Source organism: Myotis yumanensis, unplaced genomic scaffold, assembly GCF_028538775.1.
Source record: "Myotis yumanensis isolate MYYU_CA2020_CCGP unplaced genomic scaffold, mMyoYum1.0.hap1 SCAF_9, whole genome shotgun sequence".
Taxonomy (NCBI): Eukaryota; Metazoa; Chordata; class Mammalia; order Chiroptera; family Vespertilionidae; genus Myotis; species Myotis yumanensis.
The window spans coordinates 55428374-55454843 of record NW_027223760.1 but is presented as its reverse complement, the minus strand read 5'-3'; the positions used below and the strand labels follow the sequence as shown (position 1 = coordinate 55454843).

General features: G+C 36.2%; 1 protein-coding gene across 4 annotated transcripts in view; it reads left to right on the top strand.

Annotated features, from left to right (window-relative positions):
* DGKB (diacylglycerol kinase beta) overlaps positions 1 to 26470 on the top strand; it is a 526570-nt gene that overhangs the window by 122721 nt on the left and 377379 nt on the right. For all 4 annotated transcript variants that reach the window (XM_070424374.1, XM_070424375.1, XM_070424376.1 and 1 more), the window contains 3 exons: positions 5072 to 5225; positions 12269 to 12409; positions 24272 to 24321. In XM_070424374.1, the coding sequence (XP_070280475.1) occupies positions 5072 to 5225; positions 12269 to 12409; positions 24272 to 24321 (345 nt within the window). The remainder of the gene's footprint in view (positions 1 to 5071; positions 5226 to 12268; positions 12410 to 24271; positions 24322 to 26470) is intronic.

Genomic DNA, 26470 nt, shown 5'->3' with positions numbered 1-26470 from the left:
TGTATCCTGTCGAGGAATTGAACCATGATCTTCTGGTTCATAGATAGACCACTGAGCCATGCTGGCTGGGCATGGTGGTCTGAGATCTTGCTTGATTAGGCCAGGTCACTCACCACCAAAGATCATACTTTAACCTTATCTCCTACTATTCTAGTGCTCCCCCACCCCTTATCCAGTCTCCTGCTCCTCCTCACTGGTTCCTGTAGAAATTCCTTTCAGCAGGAGCACTTTTATACGTTAGGGCAGTGGTTCTCAACCTTCTGGCCCTTTAAATACAGTTCCTCATGTTGTGACCCAACCATAAAATTATTTTCGTTGCTACTTCATAACTATAATGTTGCTACTGTTATGTAAATATCTGATACGCAGGATGGTCTTAGGCGACCCCTGTGAAAGGGTCCTTCAACCGCCAAAGGGGTCTCGACCCACGGGTTGAGAACTGCTGCCTTAGGGCATTTGTACTGTTTTGTCAATCTGGAATGTTCTTTCTTCAAATACATGCAAAGCTCTCTCCTTTATTGCCTTTAAATCTTTATTCAAAGAACAACTTCTCATTTTCTGATCATCAGATTTAAAACTGTAAGTACTCCCTTCCCAAATATAGAAACCTTTGTCATCTATATTTTTTCTATAACAAACGGAATGCAGTACCATCAGACATTGTACCTTTAGCTGATATATTTTGTTCTTTCCTTATTCCATTCATTAGAAGATAAGCCCTTGATGGAAGGATTTTTACATATTCTAGTAACATCATTAACCCAACACCTAGAGCAGAATCCAGTGCAAAGTGGGTGCACAGTGAACACTTGCTGAATATGACAGACTCTCCATCCTGAAACTGCCAGGATAAATTAAAGTAACGATAGAATGACAACATTTATTTTCATCCACTTTGAATCTGCTTGGATGAGTAGTAGTGTTATTTCTTTTGTATTAACAGGGATTTAAAAACAAAGGACCCAGATGGTCAGATACAATAACGAAAGGCAGATAGAAATGTGTTTTAAATGCGTGCCAATTTGGCAGCAACATCTGCGCTGCTTCCTCAGCCTGCATTCTTTACAGATTCTCTATATCATCTCCCTAAAGAGTCTGTGGATGCTCCTTAGGGGAAAAACTAAAAAAGCCATTCAAAATTTTAAACATTGTTTGATGTGTGTGTTTCTGAGCTTACATCCAATTCAATTAAGTGTGTCCCAACTTTTTTTTTTCATTAGTGTTTCCATTGATAGGCACTTAAATGATCTCGTTCTGTATAAAGGTCACAGTCTTCAACAACAAATTCTAATCCTGCTATCTGTCAGCCTTATAATACACAATACCTAAATTTGGGAATGTTCTGCCAAATCATAAGGTAAAGAAAATGTATAGATTGAGGAGTATCTATCCACATACAGAAATGTTTGACATCTTGGATGACATAAAATTTTAGGAGAGATTTGAAAATCTTTTACTAATAAAGTAAAAAGAAGATGGGTGAACCAGGAAATACCAAAGCAGTTAATATTTTTTTTTTGCTTTAAAGAAGTTTTGGCTTTGCAACATTGGTAGTTGTATGTAATGATAGGAAATGTAAGAAGGAAATTTGCCCCCTCTGACACTGTAAAGATTTTGAAGAAAGAAATTTACATTAGGAGTAAAACTTGAGTAATAAATAGGATGGCATCATCTCATAGAAATCATTTAAGAAATGAGGAAATTTATGTTCCATTATTATTTCTGTAATAGGCTTTTACTTTTTAAAGTAAGATAATCTGTTTTTAAATTATTGCTTTCTGAAAGCAGTAATTTGCCAACACTATCTGATATGGAATAGTTTTGGTAAAATGTCTAAGATATAAATACTTGCAGGTTTGATGTGGGAAGATAGATATAGTAAATTTTCCAGTTTTTTTGAAAAATAAAGAGGAGGGCAAATTAAGACAATAAAAAATCCATCTTACTATAAACCAATGCTTCCTTCTATTTTTTAATTTAATTTAATTTTTTTACATACTATGTGCCCTAGGGTGAATAAATACCCTTTGCATGAATTTATATTGATTTATTACATTTAGGCAACAACCCTGAATGGTTGACATTATATGCAGAAAATTAAGGCTCAACGCTGTCAGAGAATAAAATTAAGGAGCTATTTTTTGCTTGCTGAGCAAGGCGGAGCTGCAACACTTGAGAGAGTTCAGAAAGCTTTCCTAATACCTGAAAAAATCAAAGGCCTGAGAAGTAATGTTTTGCTTACTATGAGAGGTGCCGTCCATGACCCACCATCAGCAGAGTTGATACAGGTAGTCTGACTTCAACACATTACTGACCACAAAAGGCTTAGGATGCAGAAGGAAGAGCAACTGTAAACATCATTACTTCTAACCACCATGCCTAGGAATATGTTGCTCACACAAACTTTCTTTAATTTTGCAATAAAATGAACTCTTTGTTTTCCATGGGTCTTCATACATGGTGAGGGTTGCCTCTCATCCAATGGGAAGTGGATTAATCCTCTTTCCATAGGCCACCTCTCAGAATCCCTGTTAGTAGAAATAGGGGCCCCCACCCAAGAGAATGTATTTATACACAGTGGTCTGGCCGTTGGCTTCATCTGTGTATGTTAAAATGTTGGCCTTATTCATTATGGCAAATTGCTTTTTAAAAAATCCTTCTGTTACTTGAGCCTGCTATATGATTCATAGTTTTTAGTTATGTGGTCAGTCTACTAGTGGAATTTACACAAATTTGTGGTAGGGGTGATTTATTAAAAACGGACAAAAATCAAGTCTTTTTCCTGCCACAAATATACATGTCTGAAGTGCCCTTTTGAGAATGAATAAGCAAAATAGACTAAACTAAACTACAAGTTCACATTAATGTCTTAGAACCATTAGTAAACAAAGTGAAGTTTTGGACTTTGTTTTTTTTTTTTTGTTTTTTACTGGTTTGAGATTATATTAGGGACAAAAACATACATAGTATATATACTACATTTGCACATGATCTAATCAACAAAAAGTGACCTTTCTCTAATGATATCCCTGCATGCCATATTCCATTTTAGGCTTATTCAAATGAATCCTATATAATAAAAGATGTAATATGCAAATTGACCATCACTCCAACACACAAGATGGCTGCCCCCATATGGTCAAAGATGGCCGGCAGGGGAAGGCAGTTGGAGGCAATCAGGCCAGCAGGGGAGGGCAGTTGGGAGGGACCACGCCTGAAAGGGAGGGCAGTTGGGGGCGATCAGGCCTGCAGGGGTGGGCAGTTAGGGGCGACCAGGCTAGCAAAGGAAGGAAGTTAGGGATGACTGGGCCAGCAGGGGAGGACAGTTAAGGGCAACCAGGCCTGCAGGGGAGGATAGTTGAGGATGACCAGGCCTGCAGGGGAGGGCAGTTGGGGACTACCAGACCTGCAGGGGAGGCAGTTAGGGACAACTGGGCCCGTAGGGGAGTGCAGTTAGGGGAGGGCAGTTAGGGGTGACCGGGCCTGCAGGGGAGGGCAGTTAGGGGCAACCAGGCCCACAGGGGAGTGCAGTTAGGGGCAACCGGGCTGCCAGGGGAGGGCAGTTAGGGGCGACCAGGCCAGCAGGGGAGGGCATTTAGGGGCAATCAGGCTGGCAGGGGAACAGTTAGGTGTCAATCAGGCTGGCAGGGGAGTGGTTAGAGGGTGATCTGGCTGGCAGGCAGAAGCGGTTAGGGGCAATCAGGCAGGCAGGCAGGCAAGCGGTAGGGAGCCAGCAGTCCCGGATTGTGAGAGGGCAGTTGGACATCCCTCAAGGGGTCCCAGATTGGAGAGGGTGCAGGCTGGACTGAGAAACACATTCCCTCCCCCCTTGTGCACAAATTTTGTGCACTGGGCCTCTAGTATAATAATAAAATTGGTTATTCTCTATGACCTTACCTTAATATTATTACATAGGAAAAATAGCCTTTTTTCTATCCAAAATATCAGTTTAAGGAATTACTTTTATTCTCATCTTCCAGGATTTGGAGTAAAATTATGAACATCAGTCTGCCAAATTTTATTTTTGCCCCTATTTTTAGATTCATTTCAGTCACATTAAACTGAGTAATGAAAAAATACCCTTCAAGGGCTTCCTATGAGGCCTATAGTCCTTGCACTCTCTTGATCTGATAGACATGGCTTGAGTCCAGGTTCTTTGTAGGTCTCCTTGTCTCTCCAAATGGCCTACTGGACAGGACCCAGCACAGCTTCACTGCTCTTCTGTTCCATGTTGGCTACCTCTCTTTCAGAGGAAACAGTTATTCATCCCTGTGCCCGCAGTCATGGGATTGCTGGCTGAGCCTAATATAGTACCATTTACTTACCTTTGCCCTCAATTTCCCAGGCAGGAGTCAGACCTTGGCCCACTGCCCTCTGCTTGGAGAAAGCCAGCTCTCTGGGTAGCTCCTGTAACGTTCTCTTATTAATTTGATAATGGAAAGTGGCTTCCATCACTATTTCCCCAAGTGGACCCAGAGCCTCTCAATGCAGTAATGATTGTCTCTAAGAAATGTGTACTTTTTGATAGCCCTGCAGTGAGTAAGGGCGGGCAAGGACCTTGAAATAGGCTACTTTGAAAGTCTGCAGAGAGAGTTTTAGAATTTCTCTTTGGAATTTTGTATCTAGTGGTTTTGGTGTTAGGGTGCAATTATAAGGTTAACCACTTTTTCTAATTGTTAAAAACAATATTCGCCATTAGAGACATGACTAGGAGATGAGACATTCCTTTGAAGTACTCATGAATCTGCATTGGTACGTTCACTTTAGTGGCCTGATTTAATCATTGCAACAGCTCTGTGGAACTGGGACTATTAATCCCAGTTTACAGAGCAGGAAACTAAGATTCGAAGTCGATTTTTAAGGTCATACAGAAACTGTGAATATGTCTGCTGGACAGCTCCCCCTTTTCCTGCTACACTGCTGCAGGTAAGTCATATCCGCTTAATCCCCATGTTAGCCAGGACTGCCCGACATAGTTCTGAAATAAGGTCATTTCTATTATTAATGATCTTGAACAAAGCATAAAATCCTGACATTGGCTGACTGAAAATATATATTTAATTTTTTTCAGACAATAGATTTTGAAGGTTTCAAGCTATTTATGAAGACATTCCTGGAGGCTGAACTTCCCGATGACTTCACAGCACACCTTTTCATGTCATTTAGCAACAGGTTTCCTCATGCCAGCCCCATGGTCAAAAGTAAGCCTGCTCTCCTTTCAGGTGGTAAGTGTAATTCTTTACTTGAAAAATGTATATACAGTAAAAAAAACAATAAAACTTGAAGAGAAAAATGAGTATCAAAGTTCTCCATAACAGAAGAGATGATTTGCTTAAAAATTACCTTCATTGTAGGGTTTATACTCTCATTGTAATATTGTGCACAATATTTAAAATGTTTCCAAAATGATAATAACTGTCCATTAGAAAAATATACTTTATCATTATCCATCACTTATCATTCAGTATCATAACAGTGTATGTCTAGGTAGTAATTTTAAGAGATAATTCATCAAATGTGGAAAAATTCTCTTTTAGATGTTTTATACATAAAGGAAGTCACAAGCCAGTTGTGTAGAAATCATAATATTTAATTTAAAAGTATGCAGATTACCAGTATACTTTTACATTGTTATATTTGTAATTTCAGAGAAGAGTTGATTTTTCTCTTAGATACTTAAATTTTTGTCACCATAGAGATGATTCTTTCATTATGTATAGCTTTTTAAAGATATCTAATACAATAATACCATTTGCTAATTATCTCATTCTCCATCCAGTTGGGAAAACCCAAATCTCACTGTGTAACTCTAGAGAATGTGAAGTAGGAAACTGGCTAAACAGTATTGAAGGTTTGAGAGAGCAAGGAGGAACCCTGAGGTGAGGCGGTGGTAGAACCTCACGCTGCCCCGAGGTTGGAGTAATCACATCCCAGAAGCTGGAAGGAAGGCCCTCTGAGCTGGATGCACTTCTGTGGAGAGGATAGGTCCTCGCTGGCTTTGATAGCTCAGGAGCTCAAGGAGGAGCTGTAGCCCTGGGTGTCAGACCCCTTAGGAGCGTCATGATGGTCTGTGCAGGTCTGTAGAGAGAGCTCACTGTGCTTTTGGTGGAGTGGGAATAAGCAGAGACTAGAGCCCATGGCTAATGGAACCGCACGCTGTACGAGTGACATGCTGGAGCCATCTCACCGGAAGTGCAGGTAGACCAGCCGGAGCTGCCCCTTCTCCTTCCTGCTTCCTACTCTCTGTAGTGCGCCCTGTGAACCCAGCTGGTTTCTCACTGGCAATGGAGAAATGTGGTCTACTGCTGCTTTTCTCACGCTCATTGATTTTATGTCTCTTTTGGGTCCTTAAAAATTATTGAGGACTCTAAAGGACCTATGTTATGTGGGTGACACCTTTTGCTGTTACCACATTAAAGATGAGACGCTTTAAAAATAACTATGAGTAGCCCATCACATGCTAATAAAAATTACATATGGTTATAAAAAGACTTAAAAATATGGAGAAGTGGCATATTTTACATTGGTGCATTGCCTTTAACATTTGGCTTCCCAGCTGGAAGCTAAATACCGGTAACCATACTTGCATCTCTGTTGCCATATCTATCTTATGTAGCCTCTTGGAAATACCACAGTATCCTCATGAGAGAATGAGAGTGAAAACAGCAAATGCCATCTCAGAATCACTATTGAAATTGTTTTGACCTTACACATCCCCTGAAAGGGGCCCAGGGAGTCCCAAGGAAGCCACTGGTCCAGGGAGTTCCAGCCCAAGTACCACCAAGTAGCATATGGACATGTGAGTAAAGAGGACAAGTTTAATAATTGACACTCAGATAAAAAAAAAAAAAAAAAAAAACACAACAAAACACACACCTATAATTAGGAAATAGGTGATTCGGCCATAAAGAAAACTTGGGCAACTTGACACAGAGTCCACACTATTAAGCCTTATGTTGTGCTGTGTCCCCTTCTGTTAACAAAGTAATATGTTTTTCCTAGAGCATTTTTGGTCCAAGCTCTGTAAAAACAAGCATATACCTTCCAAGTGATATATTATGGTCCCTTTAACATATATAAACATTAATGTATATCCTAACCTTCAACTACCCATCAAATATTTTTAGTCCCTAAAATAATTCCCCTTCTATTATGAGTTGAGAGGAGGACTCACAATGCTGTTTTTCTAGGAATCAGTTCATTTGGTCTGTCCTTAAGGTATGGAGCCGGAGCTTACGAGTATTCCAGGCTGAACATTTTAAAATGGGACAATTGCTTACTTTGATCTCAAAATTAATACTTCCCATTTCTCCATTCCATGCTTCATATGGATTTCACCTACCTTAGGCACAGTACAATAATAACATTTTCCTTATTTAACTTACATGAAGCAACACTGTTCTTGGTTTTGAGAAAGGAGAAGCGGGAACATGTTTAATTTTTTCTGTCTGAGTAACTGTCAGATAGGATAGAGAACATAAATTACTTAGGTCATGTTGCAGACATTCAAATCTCAAAACCTCTTTTTTAAAAAAATCATGCAATAAGTACTACATAGAAGATGCCAAATTTAAAAGGAATAGAAATCAAGTCAGGTCTCAAAATGGAAACAAAGGAATAATAGCTGGTACTTCATTTGGGGCATTCACATATTCTGTAAGGACCTGCTTGAAAGGAATTAAAAGAGAGACTGTGTACCCCTCATGCAGCAAAAATAAACGGTGATTCCTTTTCAAAGCAGGCCTCGCCCTTTCGAAACATAAGAGTGCAGTGTTCTTTGTGGGACTGTTTTAAACCCTATATAATTGTCAGACTTTGATACATTTTTTTGGGGAAATAAAGAACACAAGATATTAAAATTTTCAAGGCCTGGTTATCCTTGAATCTAAAACTAAAAAATAAATATATTTTTATTTCTAGAACTTTGTTTTGCAATAATATGTTATCTACCCAAGATGTATTTGTGGTTAAAAACATCACAAATTATTTTTGAGATGAGAGGTGCTATAATCTACTTTGTGTATCCCTGCTTAGAATTCTCAATATTTTATTACCACAATACCATCAGGAATATGGTAGCTATTCTTGACTATATATCAACTGAACGATAAGGACTTCTCAATGAAAAGAAAAAAATTAAAAAAGGAAAACAATGTTGTTCTTGTTAATGGACAATAATCAACTATAGAAGATAGGGTAAAATAAAAAATAGTTATTATATAACGACATATCTTTACTTAATTGCAAATGGGTATAGAGGTTGTGTGTGCAGTTTTGTTTTATTGAACTTTAACACCTAATGATTCATCTGGCATTTTGTGTAGTGAATGATTTATTTTCTTAGGGAACATCTAGTTGCAATGTGACTGCTTTTAATCACCTATTTAAATGTAAGATGATTATTTCCACTGTTCCCATGTTGGACTTTTCATTTTTGAAGGCGTTCTTGGTGCACTCACTTTCCAACTTTGTCATAGTCTCTTCTACTTCATTGTAAATGCCAGGTCCCTCATCCCTCACCAATGACCAGCTTCAGATCTTCATGTCATCCCTAAAATCTATCACTTGAACTATTCTCTTTACAGAATTTTTCAATCATTTGGACCCTTTGTTTTTCTGAAAGTGGCTTCTAAATCTTCAACTAGGAATCATTATGGTAATCTCATATTTCGATTCCTACAACTTGAACCTTGACAATCACCAGAGGGAAATCTCATAATTTTTCTGATTGTTGCCACTACTGATTCTGCATTAACATGGCCTTAACACCTCTTCAGTTTTTAAAAACATCAGTTGTAAAATGGATCTATTCATGATATTTTTTGCTAGATCAATTAGGTTAAAGTTTTCAAAGCTTTTTAGTTTTACTCAAATATTTCCCCTCATTCTCAACAGATGACTTTTTTTTTACGTCATACAAAAAAAAATAGGCTCAATTATTCCCTACTCAACCCAGAACTGTACTCTATCCAGAAGATATTTAGGGTTGAGAATAATACCAATAATAAAAAGTAAAGGTACTTTTTCTTTGGTCCCCTCTCATTGTCCATTCCAGGTGGCAAAGGACACTGGATTTGTGCTATTGAGCTACAATATCAATAGCGGAGTTTAGCCATAAAACCAGAGCATGACAACACCAAGAACTTCTTTTATGGAGAAAAGTAGAACCAATTTCTTTTTGTCCTTAAGAAAGTTAATCAAATTAAGAACAGAAAATTGCCCAAAGAAAATGAGGTACTTGAACCTTTGGGAAAATTTCTTTTGCCAAATGACTTTAGTGAATGTTCTTGCCAAAAGACACACTTCATTAGTTGTGCTGAGAAGAAACTATTAGTCTTATCAGGGCTGTCTTGAGGATATTAAAAATTGTGTATGTATTTCTGTGTGTACATTTTTTTTACTGTGGGTGGCTTTATAGGTCCATTGTGTATAATAAGCTACTTCAGTTTCCACAATGCTAAAAAGGGCAAAGACCTTAGAAATACATAGTGGACAGAGTCAAGGCTATGTGACTATGAGGTAGGAAGGTTCTTAGCACACAGCTAGCACTTAAAATGGATTTATACATTTATTAATGTTGATGTACTTTTACTGTTGATAATAATGATTCTATAGAGTCTATATAGCTTACATACCTACATAAAAATGCTGTAGAAATAGAAAAGAATTTATATTAGCTAATTAGCATTTATTAATATTGACATTAATATAGTGCATTTCTTATGCTCCTATAGTCCCAAATTATTATTAGTAGTAGTATTTATTCACAAATTATTTTACTCCAATATATATTCCATTGTGAAACCCTGAAAACCTTTTACATAACCAGAGAAAACCCCACAACTTCAAGTACCCATTTATGATAAAATTGCTGTCAGTAAAGGAAAAGCCCCATAATTTCCCCTTTAATTATTAAATTGTTTTGAATATATTGGACTGGATTATTCAGGTTGCTTTTATTATTCTTTCTGAATGTTTCACATTCTCTAATTGTTTATATTCAGTATTATGAAAGCTGATAATGGTATACCATGTACCTTAGTTTTATAAGTTCAGACAAATGATCATAAGGTGTTCTACATAAGTGAAATGTATAATAAGTGTGGCATTCTTTCAATTGAATGTCACATATTCTTTTTATGCTTTCTTGTTTTGTTCTGAGTTTTTGTATAAAAGGTTTAGATCAGGCTGATTAAATCATTTCAGTACCATAAGGGGAAGCTAAGAAGAGAGGATTAGCTCATCAGGCAGGATGAGTTAGGTCATGATTTAGCCGACCATAATTCAAGGACTCTGTTCTCCGAGGCTGGAAGTTATGGTCCTGTCAACTGTCAGCGCCAAAATGTCTTTTATACTAGTTTGAAATTGCTTATTCCTGCAGCTGGAGAAGTTTTAGTTAGTCAATTAGAAATAGTAAGTAAGGTAATATTTTTAAAACTTAATATTGTCTTCAATTCTTTGCCTTTTTTTTGGCTTATAAAATATCTGTGTTCGTTTGCATTAGGTATACAGTGATACTTCTGTTAGGGAGGAAAATCAATTTATTAAGTGTACATATATATTTCAGTAACTATAAACAAGTAGAATTAATGTGGAGCATAGATATGTTTCTGACATAAGTAAGACTTTGGTAAAGAAAATGAAGGAAAGATAAAGCAGTATTTTTCAAACTGTGGGTCGGGGGCACATTAGTGGATAATGACTTCAACTTAGAGGGTCTTTTGATAAAATTTTAAGTATGAAATGGAATAGGAGAAAAGAGAATAGGATAATACAGAAAGGAAAATATTAGGCCAGTTGTGAAACCTACCAATTAATGAAGTGTGTGTGTGTGTGTGTGTGTGTGTGTGTGTGTGTATAAAGGATCATCCTGGATTGAGATGTAATATTTTTCTTCTTCTTCTTACTATTGGTATTGAACCAACAATAGTCTGTAAACCATTCATGTAGAAAAAAAGAGGATAGATTTGCTAGCTATGTAACTCTGGGAAAATAGTCACTGTAAGCTTGTTTCTAATCTGTAACATGGGAGTAATACAATCAACCTCACAGGGTTTATGTGAGAATTAAGTGAGATGATACATGGTAAAGCCCTCAGCATGGTTCCTGCCATATATTAATCACTCGATAAATGGTACCTTTTATTAGTAATAGCATTGCAGATGATAAAACTAATTTATAAATGCATTAAATTATATTCTGGCCATCTTGAGATGGCTGGAGGAGATGCTAGGTATTGAGTCAAAGTCACACATCAAAGGAACTAGAACAGAGAGAGATGTGATCAGGGGGACCTGCACTAAGGGAGGGCTGGCTTGTAGAACTATCTTTGGTTGGGATTATTCCCTCTATTGCAATAACTCCTGGTTGGCTAGGAACACAGTAGCTCTTTAGCCCATTAGTCATCTCACCCAAACACCTGTTATGTTGCCAAATGTACCTCAAAGGGTGATTGGGGTTTCCTCCCGTCCATGTGATCTGGTTTCAGAGGCTTCTGTGTAGGATGGAACTAACCATTTATTGTGAATGAGTTTCAGTTTGATGATCACCAACCAGGTAATCTGCAATCATCATCTGTTGTGAACAGGCATTACAGTTCTCCACCCTGGTCTTGGAATAGGCATGGTGAATGGGTTTCAGAAATTAAGTATGGGCCTTTAAAAATCAAACTACAGTCATGTTATTGCCTCTCTAATGGAGTATTTGTCAGGTTTATCCAAATTTTTATGTTCCTTTTCTCTCTTATGGGCAGATTCCTCAGTGGCAAAAAGGATGCCTTCTTCGTGGTGCTGGCAAATATTTGCCATAAATACTTCTATGAATGAATGATTCCTGATGATAATAAATCATATTGTGACAGAACGACATTTTTTTCTTATTTTGTTTTTTTAAACAACCAATTTTATGTATCTTCCCAGCTGATTTATAGCTATCACTGACTAAAGCAGAGATCTGGAATAGGAACATTTTTCCTGGTACATTCAAATCTGTCCACCATCTCCCCCTAGAAAATAGGGTCCTGTCTTTAAAACCCTCCATTAGGCAGCTAGTATGGTCTCTGCGTCCCCAAATCCCAAGCAACTCCATTGTTTACAGCAGTCACAGAATATGTCTGGAGTTCCAGAGAGAATGGTTACCCTATGCGTGGAAATGTATAGCTCTCTACCTGGTCCATGCTCTAACCCCATATCTTCTTGGTTGCTTTTTTGTTTCAGAGCGCTGTGAATATTTTTAAGAATATAAAAACAAATATATATATTTTTTTCAGGCCTGAGAATGAATAAAGGTGCCATCACCCCTCCTCGCACTTCACCTGCAAACACGTGTTCCCCAGAAGTAATCCATCTGAAGGACATTGTCTGTTACCTGTCTCTCCTGGAAAGAGGAAGACCTGAGGATAAACTCGAGTGTATGTGTTTCTTCATTAGTTTACTTGTCGCCGTTGGGGTATAGGGAAAGGGGCTGAATACTGATCAACTACAAATTGCAGAGACTGTGGCTATATAAATTTTGGTTAAGTACAGTGATGTTGATGAATAATAAAAATCCCTTTAATTGAAAATCAAAGTATAGTGATAATTGATCAATTTTAGGTTATTTATCAAGTTTCATTTATTACTGAGTATTCCTTGATCTTGTTTGTCTATTGAATGACTTTTTTTTATTATGAATGTTGCTCATTTTGATACCAAGATGATATTGGAAAGTGTCTACTGAGGTTGTTTTGAAAAAGAAAACAACGCATTTATTTCTAGTATATGAAGAGGTCTTCCTACTGGTCAGTGTGAGGGGTCATTCACAGCAGACATGCAGCTAGAGCTGTCTCCCTGAGAAATCTTTCTTAAAAGCTTTAGCCCCAACGCTTTCTTTGCTAGGAACAAATGATTTCTCAAATGCCAAACGTGAGAGCTTCATTCATGGAAGCTGACTCTGTATATTATTGATAATTAAACAATAGTGACTGTTTATTTCATCTACAAAGTAGCAGGTAATTCAGATAGAGCAGCGGTTCTCAACCTGTGGGTCGCGACCCCTTTGGGGGTCGAACGACCCTTTCACAGGGGTCGCCTAAGACCATCAGAAAACACATATATAATTACATATTGTTTTTGTGATGAATCACTATGCTTTAATTATGTTCAGTTTGTAACAATGAAAATACATCCTGCATACCAGATATTTACATGACGATTCATAACAGTAGCAAAATTACAGTTATGAATTAGCAACGAAAATAATTTTATGGTTGGGGGTCACCACAACCTAAGGAACTGTATTAAAGGGTTGTGGCATTAGAAAGGTTGAGAACCACTGAGACAGAGGATTTCTCTCTAATTGAAAGGAAATAATTGCTCTCTAATAAAAGATAGTGTTTGAGCTCTCTCTGGTGGCAAATTCTACTCATTGCAATGCAAGAACACATTTTTAAACATTAACTCTAAGCTTAGGCGATCATTTATTTAGTAAATCTATTATGTCCCCAAAGCTCTTGCTAAATATAGAGCTGGTGGTTTGTTCAATAATCTAATTCACTTGATTATATTGGATATTATGAAAAGGAATTAAAAACTTTTGCTACTGAAATGAGAGCGAAGATAATGAATCCTAATTTTGACATTTCCAAAGCCAATGCAATATAGAACATTGCGATGTCTCAGAATTATGATTAAGAAATACAGTATGTTTAATTAAATTTAATAGTAAGTTATTGATATTATTTCTCTTACTAGTAATTAATTTACAATAATATGATTATTTGAGTCACTTCTGCTTATGAATAAGCTATATTAACATTATTCTTTAAATAAATATTTCTTATTCCTAAATGTTTAACATTTGCATTTCAAGATTTATTTGTATTCTTAAGAACTTACAGAAACCTCTCTTCTTCCAAAATAAATATTAATGTTCAGTGGGTTTCTATTGAAGTTACAGCCAGAGAAAAAGTTTGCGCAGGTGTTATGAGGACCATGTTAGTGATGGTTTTAAAAATACAAAGCCATTTAACCCCACTTTCGAGACTGAATAAAGGCACCATCATGCCTCCCCAAATACGGTCTTTGTGCTGCAGTTTAATTATTTTTAGGTCAACTGGAAGTCTTTTTTAAAAAAAGACTAAGGTAGAATTCCTCTGAGGCATGCTTTTAAGTTCTCAATTTGAGTCTATGAGTCAACAGTCTTTGTCCACAATGACAGACAGAAGTTGACCCACAAATCATTCAAAAACACTTGATGAATCACGTCAAACCTGACCTTCCACTTACCTCTCTTCAGTGTTACCCACCCCTTTCTCTCTGTTCTTTGTATTTTCCAGCCCCTTTTTTAAGCTTACACCAGATTGAGTTGTATTGGCCTTTCTTTTTAAACATTTTTCAGACTCATAGGCAGAGTTGGTATGGCCTGGCACTATTGTTGTGATTTTCATCAGAATCTTCAAAGTTAAAGAATTGCAAGTTCAGAAGCACATTAAGGTACACCGATGCGCTAGATCTCTTCTCTACTTCCCTCTGATTTGGAAGACCTTAACCTGGTCCTTCATCACCTGGAGCTTGCATTTGTTTTTAAGGACCAATGCTTGCCCCCTTCCTACATCAATTAAGTCAGAATTCATTCTTCTCACCCACTTTCTTAGTGCTGTGTAGTACCATACATTTTTATCCTTCTACAATTGCAAATTTATAATTTTCTAATAGTCACTTATTCTATTTATAGTTATAGAATTTTGAAAAAAAATTTCAGGAAGACTTTAGAGAAATGTAATGGTTATTAATTTAATAGATACTTATTCCCCAAATAGTTATTTATGACTTATTAAACACAATGTAAGCTAGAGAAAAGAAAAGAAAAAAATACTTAAAATTATCACATACATAGATATGATGAAGCACCTAAAATAGTTAACTTTTGCAGCTGCATGCTTATTTTGGATTTTGATTTTCCTAATTTTAAATGCATTCAAAACTTACTGTCTGTGACCCGGACACATTTTAAAAAACCTCTTTATGCCTCCTTTTTCCAAACTGTAGAATTTGGATCATAATAATGTCTCTCATGTTTGCTATAAGGATTAAATGAACTAATATTTCCCTAGCCCGTGTGGTTTATTTGGTTGGGCATCGTCTCTGGCACCAAAAGGTTTCCAGTTCTGTTCCCAGTTAAGGCTCATGCCTAGATTTCCAGCTCAGTTCCTGGTAGAGTGTGTGCAGGGGGCAGTCAATTGATGTTTCACTCTCACGTTGATGTTTCTCCTTCTTTCTAAAAAATCAATAGTAAAAATCATCTTTAAATGAAAATTGCTCACATAAATTCCTTCACACTTTTTAGTTTACATAATTTTTTGTGAAGTAAAATAAAAGTAAGTTCACAATTTTTTCCCCTAAACTATTTCACTTTCTCCTAAATTTACCTGTGGGTTTTTGGCCTCTCATCCCAGATAGACTGACCTCATAACCCATGATGTCAATCATTGTTTCATACTTAATTTCTGGCACCCAATATATTTGCTCATATACTGGGGTGGCAGAGCTGTCACATTACCTAAATATGATTCTATTGGATTCACCTCAACTGTTCTCCAGTGTTCCTGTGTTCATCAATTTCTTTTAGTTAAAGGTTAACCCAGGTGCTTTGTTTTTCCCACCTATTTAATCATCTTCCCACATAAAATATTTAAATTCTTATAACCTCCTCTCATGTCACCTAAAATCTGTCAGCATCTAGACCTAGTCTTTCCTCTTTCTGTTCTGACTCGGAATTTATAAATGTCCTTTTATAGCTCCCTACTGAACAATACACAAAACTAACCCTTAACTTGGCATCCATAAACTGATTGGGCTACACAATTTGACCACAACCTACTTTGCCAGTCTTGCATTTGGCTTTGACTTGCCCGCACATCCACAAATGATATCCCAGTCATTGGACTTACTTTTTAGTCATCAGACAAACCCTGAACTTTTCCACCTTATAATGTGCATTTGTTGGGGGTGTTCATTCCCAATGTATATCAGATCTAGGCCTTGCTCATATCATGAGTCCTCTTTCCATTTTCTAATTGGATTTATTGTGCTCTTTCTTCGTGCCCTTGCACTTTGTGGAACTTCCCACCTTAGTACCTACCACTTGCGTGTGTATGTTTGCATGTGCATGCATATGTTTCAACAGATCAATGCTCAGAAAATAATAGTTTAATGGAATTGTATCTAAGTTAAATGGGTGCTTGTGAAAGGTATAATACTAAATTCATTTATACTGTAACTTTTAAATACATGGTAATCATTTTTTGGTTAGTGTTTATACATTACTAGAGGCCCAGGGCATGAAATTAGTGCATGGGTAGGGTCCCTAGGTCTGGCCAACAATCAGGACCGATTGGGGCCTTCTGGCTGCTGGCCGGGGTCTCCTTCCCCTGGCTGCTGACTGAGGCCAGGGCCTTTCTTCATTCCGTGCCGCCCCCTGGTGGTCAGTGCATGTCATAGCGAGTGATCGAACTCCCAAGGGGACACTTTGCATATTAGCCTTTTATATATATGGGGATATATATATATATATATATGTATATGTATATGTATATGTATATGTATATATATATATATATTCATTACTTAACTAGAATGTAAGTTAGCTTACATTTACTGAAAAGATATCACTAAAGAGAAACTAATAGGAAAATAACCAGAAATTCAATAATTGATATACAGATGATGAAGACTAACCTGCATGTTAATATGCACTATGTGTATATTAATCTCAGAATCACTGAAATTTAACATTGAGGAGACTGTTATGATCTTTTTTTTTTTAAATATATTTTTTTATTGCTTAAATTATTACAAAGAGTATTACATAGTTCTCCTTTTTTCCCCCACCCTTGACAATCCCCTGGCCTCCCCTACCCCCCAGTGTCTTATGTCCATTGGTTATGCTTATATGCATGCATACAAGTTCTTTGGTTGATCTCTTCCCCTCCCCACCCCCCCCCCCCCACCCTCCCCAGCCTTCCTGCTGTAGTTTGACAAGAGACTGTTATGATCTTGCAGCCAACTTTTCTATAGTGTCAATGAACAAAGCCCAGAGACTAGGCATTCATTATACCAACAGTTTATCTAGTTGCGACTAAAACTCATGATTTCTGACCTAGTTGTAAGTGCTCTTTTTATCCTGAAAAGATTTGTTGCATTGTTTTTATTATTGTTTCTCTTGTGGAAAAAAATATTACTCCATTACTTCAGATACTCCAAACAGCTAATTTTTTCACCTCTGCCCTTAAGGTTTAGAAAACAGGTCTTGAAATATATAAAATGGTAAAAAAAAAACAAAAAAAAAGTAAATGAATTAAAGAAATTCAAGTTTAAATCCTTTTAAAAATACATACTTTCTAATATTTAATAACAAATTTGATGTTTGTATTTTCATATCAATAACAATGCAAAGTACAAAAAAGCAGAGTATACTGAAATGATATTCAAGGAAAAGCTAGATAAAACCCTGCTTTCTTTCCTGGAAGAAGGAAAATTCTAGAGCTAAAGAATTGCCCTTATATGGCATAATATGTCTTTGCTCTGATCTTTAGACCAAATTCATGTGTGAGCACATAATTGTTTCTATATAAAGTACAATTACATGAGCATAAAAATAGAAAAAAAAGTGGGTTAAAAAGTAGCTTGTAACTTTGTAATAGGTGCCCACCTTTGAAAGCTATCACGCTGACAGAATAATTTTAATATTGGGCTTCAATCATTTTTGCACCTAAAAATCTATATCCTTATTATGTTAGTTTTAAAAATAAGATATATTCATTCAATGATTCACTTGACTCTGGGCCTAAATTTACTTTTAAATATTACAAAGGAATAATTTTACAATATTTGATGGTAGGTATTAATTTTATCAATATTATTTTAAAAGGGAAAGGTTCTATATGATTATCAAATCAATTTTTATTTTCCATAGTTTTAATAATTGACTTTTCCCTTATCTAATGAGTTTCTCTATTTGTGTATAGCTAATTAATTCCCCAATCCTTCACCATAAATTTTTGTTTTGGAAGTTGTTCATCTGTTCTTTAATCTTTTCTTTGCTACTTACCTCCTGCTTGATTTTACTTATTCAGTCCTTTGGAATCACTATTTTGGGATGTTTAAACTCCATGACAGAACTCTGAATTATTATTTTTCCTGTATTTCCCTATTTTCCAATTTCTTTTCTCATGTCTTTCCTTCAATATCGGGGACATCTCCATCTATGATGACTCTTCCATTCACTTTTTCTAATATACTTTTAACTTCACAGAGAAGCAATTTTGTTCTCAGCATAATTCTATGTGCTTCTATTCTTATTCTGTGTATTAAAACTTTCCTCTTTTTTATAATGTTTTTTGCAAATTATTTTGTTTTGAAAGGACTCCTTGGTGGTGGTGGGTAGGTGGATGGGGGTGGTTGAGGTTTAAGTCTGACTCATTGGACATGAGGAAGGGGACTTATGCTCTCAGATCCAATATAGAGACTGTCACATAATTACCCTGCCTTTGGAATAGTACCCGAACATTAGAATTCCTAAGTTACTCAGCATTCCTGTGGTTGGATTGATTTAGAGCTCAAAGATCCAGTCTTCTGCGGGGACAGAGCTGTCATACCCTCAGGGGTATATATTTGAGAGTCTAACTTCTTTCCATGAAGATTATTAACTACCTGTCCAACTCATTACCTTCTCTGTGCAAGTCTTTACCTCCTCTGCATTACCAGCTTAATTATTTCTAAGGCACTTTCCATGTATTTCAGAGCATCTACAATTTGGTGGTTCTCTTCTCACATTTTTTGTGTGTGCTTGTAGATTTATGTCTCGTTAATACCTAACTCGAGTGGCACTTCCAAAAAAAGCCAAGTTTAACATGTGTGTTCAATACTTGATATTTTGCATGACTACACTACAATAAAGAAGACTTATTTCTGAAAATTAAAATCCTAAATTTTTCTTTCTTATCCAGAAGCAGAGAAAACATTTATCCTTGATTTAGACCTGGTGAGCTTTAGAGTATATGATACTCAATGCTCAGTATATGTATGCTATTTTCATTATTGCTATTATTATTAACTAAAACAAAAGTTCTCCAACTTCCTTCATGAATTAAAATTCCTAGAATGCCATTAACTACTATTAATGTGTTTAGAAATTCAGACAGTAGTGAACTAAGTGTTTTTAGACTAAGTTTCCTACTGGAAACAACTAGAAAATTTGGAGACAGGTTTTTATTTATTTATGTTTGATCTGAAACTTTCGGGGAATTATCAAGACAAGTTGTGTTTGTGGATTAAATTTCTGGGAGAGGGGAGACTGGTTTTTGTCACTGTTTTTAAATTATAAACTCTTAAAATTATAACTATGAGGCTAAGGGGCTGAGTAGTTTTGGTAGACTGGACTTAGGGGAAAAACTTGAGTTCCAGATTCTTTTTAATAGGTATATGGTTGTTTCTAATTGTGGCTTCACATTTCATTTTCTTTAAGATTGATGATACTGAGCAGTGTGTTTTGATTGGCCATTCATACATCTTCCTTTTTTGAAGTATCTGCTCAATTTTTTGCCTCTTTCTCAATGAATTCATTTTATTACTGAACTTTAGGATTTGTTCATATATTCTGGAAACAAATTCTTTGTCAGTATATGTGTGTGCTCTGAAAACTTTTCAAGTTGGTGGCTGGCTTATTTATTTTCTATTTTTTTTTTTTTTTTTTTGATGAACAGAGTTCTAATTTTCATGAAGCTTAATTTACCTATTATTTTTATTTGTCATTGATGGTTCATGATGGATGATCAAGGTTGTGAAGGTATTTTCTAGAAGCTTTATAGTTTAGCTTTAATGTTAAAATTAGAGTTCATTTTTTTAAAGTGTAAGGTTCTTTTTTAAATATACAGATATCTGTCTAGTTGTTCCACTGTCATTTTTTTAAAAAAAACAAAACACCTTTTTTATCTCATTGAACTGTTTTGGTATTTTGTTCACCATATGTGTGTGGTTCTATAGCTGGACTCTATTTTCTTCCATTATTTAATTTTTTATCACCATTTATCCCCACTATATCCTCTTCCACTGACTCTCCCATTATTTTATTTGTCTCTCCTTTAGCTAGACTTCACTCTCTTGATTATCCTTGGTTTTTAGCGACTCTTAAGTCAGGTAATGTAAATCTTCCAAATTCATTTTTCCTTTTTAAGGTTGTTTTGGGCATTCTTAGTCTTTTTTTAGTTGATATAAAGTTTAAAATCAACACGTGAATTTCTGAAACAAAGCTGAAGTTGAACAAAGTTAGAGGATATGTTTGATTGCACATCAAGGTATTTTTTAAAAGCTTCAGTAACTAAGACAGTGCGATATTGATGCAATGATAGACAAGTCAATGGAACAAAATAGGGAATTTGGAAATTGACCCAAACTTACAGGGTTACATTGATTATGACAATGTTGGCACTGCAGCGCAAGTAAAGATTAGATTTCCAGTAAGAGTACTTGCATAATTGAATGTCCATACACTTCCTTTTTCTACTGCAACATATTACCACCAAAGCTTAATGGTTTAAGACAACAGAATTCAGTTTATTATCTCTCATTTTTTGTGTCTGGAAAAAGCTTAATTGGGCAGTTCTCACTATAAATCTCTCATGTAATTGCCACCAGGCAGGCTAGAACTGGAATGATTAGAGTATGGCATATCCTAAGAAAGTTCCAGCTTTTCTGGAAACTAAATGAAAGAAAATTAACTCAATATCACTAGTAATCAGGGAAATGGAAATGGAAACCTCAGTGCATACCACGCACTATACCTTCATCAGAATGGCTTAGGTTAGAGTGGCAACACCCAGTGCTGTGAGGATATGGAGCAACTCAAACCCTTATTGACTGCTGTTTAAAATCTAGTTTGGTCAGATCACTTTTGAAATGTTTGGCGATGCTACTAAAAGTAAATATTTGCAAATCCTAAGACCCAGGCAAATCTTTTACTGGTTTGTAACTAACTGGCAAATATTCATCTAAGCACAAGCACCATTTAAGAGAAAATTTCTAGCAGAATTTTTTGAAGTAGCCTTATTAGAAATAGCAAACTGGGACAACTTAAATATATCTTAAGTTTAGAGTGAAAAAAAAACGGTGATGCTTTTATACATTGGATAAATAGATAGAAAAGAAAATGAATGAGTTAATGCTATACACAGCAATACAGATGAACATCAGTGGCATGATATTCAGTAAGTGATGCTGAAATCAAAAGAATGCACATAAAAGTCCAAGATAGTGGTTAACTTTGTAAAGGGGAGAAGAAATAAAGATGGGGGAGCATAAGAGGATTTCTGCTGTGTTAATAATACTTCTATTCCTTGACTTGAATAATTAGTAACATTGGTGTATTCACTTAGATTATTTATTAAATGTTATATTTAATCTATAATACTTCAATAATGTGTCTATTTTTAAAATATATTTTTATTGATTTTATAGAGAAGAAGGGGAAGGGATAGAGAGATAGAAACATCAATGAGAGATTCATTGACTGGCTGCCTCTTGCATGCTCCCTATTGGGGATTTAGCCCCCAACCCAGAAATGTGCCCTGACCAGGAATTGAACCTTGACCTCCTGGTTCATAGGCCAGCACTCAACCAATGAGCCACATCAGCTGGGCAATAATAATGTGTTTATTTTAAAAACAAATTTTTAATTCATAGTATCACAGAGGGAGCTAGAGAAACAGAATAGTTTTAAATTAAGTTTATGTTTAATAAAGCAGGTTCTCATTTTTTAAATGATACTGAGGAACACACTGAATCATTAGGAGAGGCAGAAAACTAGATTAGGGTGCAACTTCTTTAGGAACAGTGACCATATGAAGTATAAACTGGACTGGAGGGAAATCCATTGCTGCCTCTCTGAGCTCGGACAGTGCACATTTCAATGCCAGCACCTCTGACCCATCCAGGACCCTGATGCTCTCTCCTCAGTGTCTGTTACTGCTGCTGCTGACCCCCAAACCAGAATAGATTCTGAGCAGCTCCTTTTTCTTGGGTTACTAGCATCTAATTGATCATTTTGGCTTGTGCTTTGATTGGTAGAGCCTGGGTCATGTGTACAGTCTACCTTCAAGTCAAGCTAGCAAAGAAAAGGTGCCTGGCATTTCAGCTGTGATGGTGCTTTGTAAGATGTGACTCTCAGGACATAGCAGGAAGGTTCAGATGCTGCTGGAAATGAATGATGGTGACCAGCACATTTCTCCCATTTGTGTGTATGTCTTTGAGCTCATGTTTCCAACAAGGTTTGTCAACAGGCATAGGGTTTCCATATATCTGAACTGTATGAACTGGTTTAGCAGTCATTTACCAATAGTTTAGCAGAGTTACAAGTGTCTTTCATTCTAAAATATAGTCAGGCTTTTCCAAGTCCTGGACTTGTTCCTGGTAGTTAACCCATTCTCTGAGTGGTGTGTGAAATCTTGCCATTCACAAAGATATATTTTTACCATTTTCTGCTGTACTAGAAAATCTTGAAATGCTTAGTAGCCTTGTGGTGATAAGTGTTTTTTTCCCTCTTGAATTTTATTCTCACTTATTGAATATACTAGTAGCCTGGTGCATTAAATTTGTGCACGAGGAGGAGGTCCCCTCAGCCCAGCTTGCACACTCTCCAACCTGGGACCCCTCAGGGGATATCTGACTGCCAGTTTAGGAATTGGGCCTAAAACGGCAGTTGGACATCCCTCTCGCAATCTGGGAGTGCTGGCTCCTAACCACTCAACTGCCTGCCTGCCTGATTGCCCCTAACCACTCTGTCTGCTGGCCTGATCACCCCCAACTGCCCTCCCTCCCCCCCCCCCCCCCCCCCCCCCGCCCCGGCCTGCTTGCCCCTAACCACCTCTGCCTCAGCCCCACCACTATGGCTTTGTTGGAAGGACATTCGGTCTCCCGGAAGGTCTCCTGGTCTAATTAGCATATTACCCTATTATTAGTATAGATGAGAGAGAATAATCATCATGGTTTGCACAAATGGCTAAAAGACATTTACGTCTTTTAGCTAGCTTACTATTTTCAGTAATTCAATAGGTACACATGTTTCCCTTGCATTTTAACATCTTTAAAGACTGCTTGCATGATAGATTGGCAGCATTTTTTCCTTTTAGTGATATGCAGACTAGTTTGCATTTGATAAATGCTCATATCTTAGAATTTGTGAGACATAATAATGACTTTAAATACAAAAATGAAAATTAGTTACAAATATATGATCAAGATCATTGTGTAACTATGCTTCCTAGTGATCAATGTCTTCATTCGATACTATAGACCTCAGACATCAAGATTCCACAGGAAATTATGCAAACCCAACACAAACCTTCACTTCCACTTGTCTATTTTTTCAGCTGTGTCATTTTCTTTGTTGATCTCATTACGGCACCTGCAGCCACTTCTGTGGGCTCCTGGTGGCGTGTGAGTTATACAAGGGACTCCTGAGGCCAGTCACGGACTCTGCCACCCTGCTTTCCTGAGTTCACTGCCTCAAAGCCAACACACCATCTCTTTACTTGACCAGTTCAAAGAGTGGCTACTCTAAAAACTCTATCTCAGACTTAAACACAATGTTATAGCCATGATAATAATGCATTTTATCTATTGTCATCCTCCTTCAGAAACATTTTCTGATTTTGCAACATTCCTTGCTTTCCCATATTGCTTGGGGATCAATCAAAATAATGGCTTATATTTGTGTAGTGACCTCTGGGTTTTGATAGGCATTTGTGTGCATCATTTCACAGCAAATGTGTGTCTTATGACTGGGTGAGTGTTCTTTTTTGCAGAGAGGAAAACAGTGTTTGAGAAGCCCATATAAGTTCACATAATAGTGGATGGTAGATCCCAAATTATAATTGATTTCCAATCCTCTGAGTCAGTTATATTTTAATATCCAGACTCTGAATGTCTAAATTCCTTCTCTTTTGTTACTTTTGAGTTTCCAGTTAGTGACCTTGTAATAAAGAATTTGAACAAACAATAGTATTTTCTAAATATATAACAAACATTGATAGAATTTATATCTGATAGATAGTATTTTTAATTGACTAATTCATTTTCAATTTCAGTTGAGAAATGATCTCACTGATTAATTGCTTTGAATAAGGGAGGGATTTAGTATTTGCGTTCAATAGAAAATAAAGTTTTGAAGAATATGCCTTATAATAACATTGATCTTACTCACCTATAATCTTATTTTTCAACATCTCTTTTATTTCTAGTTATGTTCCGCCTCTATGACACGGACGGGAATGGCTTCTTGGACAGCTCGGTAATGTTTTTCTTCAAATATTCTGTGAAAATTTTAAAGTAGTTGGTTCAGAAAAAAATGCAATGAATGAATTTATAGCTGTTACCACAGAAGACATGCTTAATATAATTTTCATGCACTTGCACAGTATTTTTATCATGTGACTTTTGAAAAAGAGTGGTCTGAGAAAACTTAGGATCACAATTTATCTATTGAATAATTTTACTACATAAATGTTATGCACCAAAAGATTTAAAAAAGACTAACTTATTTGAATAAAACATGAGAAAGTTATGGCTCATTGATCTAGGAAGAAAAAAGTGAGATTTGACACTAGTGAAAGTATTGAGAATACAAGTAGAATTTAAAGGAATTATAAAGTCAATTTAATCACTTTATTATTTTTCTACTTTTTATTTTATTTAAAATGTGTTTTTATTGATTTCAGAGAGGAAGGGAGAAGGAGAGAGATAAAAACATCAATGATAAGAGAGAATCACTGATCAGCTGCCTCAGGCATGCCCCCTACTAGGGATGGAGCCCACCACCCAGGCTGGGAATGGAACTGTGACCTCCTAGTTCATAGGTCAGTGCTCAAGCAATGAGCCACACTGGCCGGGCTATTTTCCTATTTTTTAAAAGTATTCTTAATCATTTATGCTTTTGAAATAGCTAAATGTATTTACAAATTGCTTTGACCAACTTCCCTTTTTTAAATGTCTCATTCAATTTTAAATGAAACTTGCATACTCTGTAGTTTAGATATAAAAGCAATAGAAGAAAAATACCATCTAGGTATGATTTAACTGAAAGAAATAATTAAGTGTTTATTTTACACTTAATACATGCAAATTATTAATAGTTTCCAAAAGAGAAGTTAGGCTCAGTTCTACTGCTCAAGTCAGGGACTCATCTGTTTATCTATCTCAGGTTCCATCCAATAATATATTTTATATTTGCTATTAACATTTTATATATTGCATTATTTCCTGTTATATAAAGAAATATAAGAATATTAATAAAAGAATGTCAGACTATGGAACTTTTAAAAAAAATTATCTTTATTGTTGAAAGTATTATAAATGTTCCCTACTCCCATTGACCCCCTCCTCCCACCACTGCCCCTTCTGTCCCCTCCCCTAGCCTTCACCACACTATTGTCTGTGAACATGGGTTATGCAAATATGCATATAAGTTCTTCGGTTAATCTCTTCCTGCCATCTTCTCCCTCCCCCCCCCCAGTCCCTCTTTCCCTTTGAGATTCATTAGTGTTTCATGCTTCCATGTCTCTGGACCTATTTTGTCAATTAATTTTGTTCATTAGCTTCCACAGATAAGTGAGAGCATGTGATAGCTATCTTTCTCTGACTGGCTTATTTTGTTTAGCATAATATTCTCTAGGTCCCTCCATGGGTACACAGGCACTTTGAAAGACAAAAAATTTGATATAATTAATACCAATGAAAATAGACAATATTTCAGATAATGAGTATCTCTCATCATCTGGGGTCCTCCCTACGCCACGGTTCAAACAGGCTTTTTTACACCCAAAGCAGTGAAGTTGGAAACATACTTCTGTAACACTCAGTAGGACAATGGTCCATTAGTTTCTCCTGAGAGCGATAAAAATATCGTGTTCTACTCTAGGAAATGAACACCAATCTGAATTGATGTTATGACTGCAGGATAGCTTATGTTGAAGTGTCTCTATATTTTTAAATGCTCCTACTGTTATGTGCCTAGTGGTGTTCATTTTTCTATTTGGGAATATTAAGCTACATGATGCATTTGCTCATTTTCTGGTGGCATTTCACAGCTAAGAGTTTAGATATTTTTTATAGATATTTCAATATGCTTATTGTAGCACTTCTAATTACACTAACGCAAATTACATTTTTACTGCTGCTCTGTTTTATTTAATGTTTCTTTTTAATTAAGTTATAAGAATGTTTCTTCAGTAGGCTTTTAGCCATGGGTTGGCAGCTGATTTAAAAAATTAATCAAATACTTTTTTTGATCTCTGCCATTTTTTTTAAAATATAGCAAATTACCAGCAATAATTGTGGCTATATTTACAATATTAAACAATGAGTTATTTAATTTGTTTTTGATAAAACTAGTGTTTTTTGTTTGTTTGTTTCTTTTGTAATTAAAAAATATGGTTTTAATT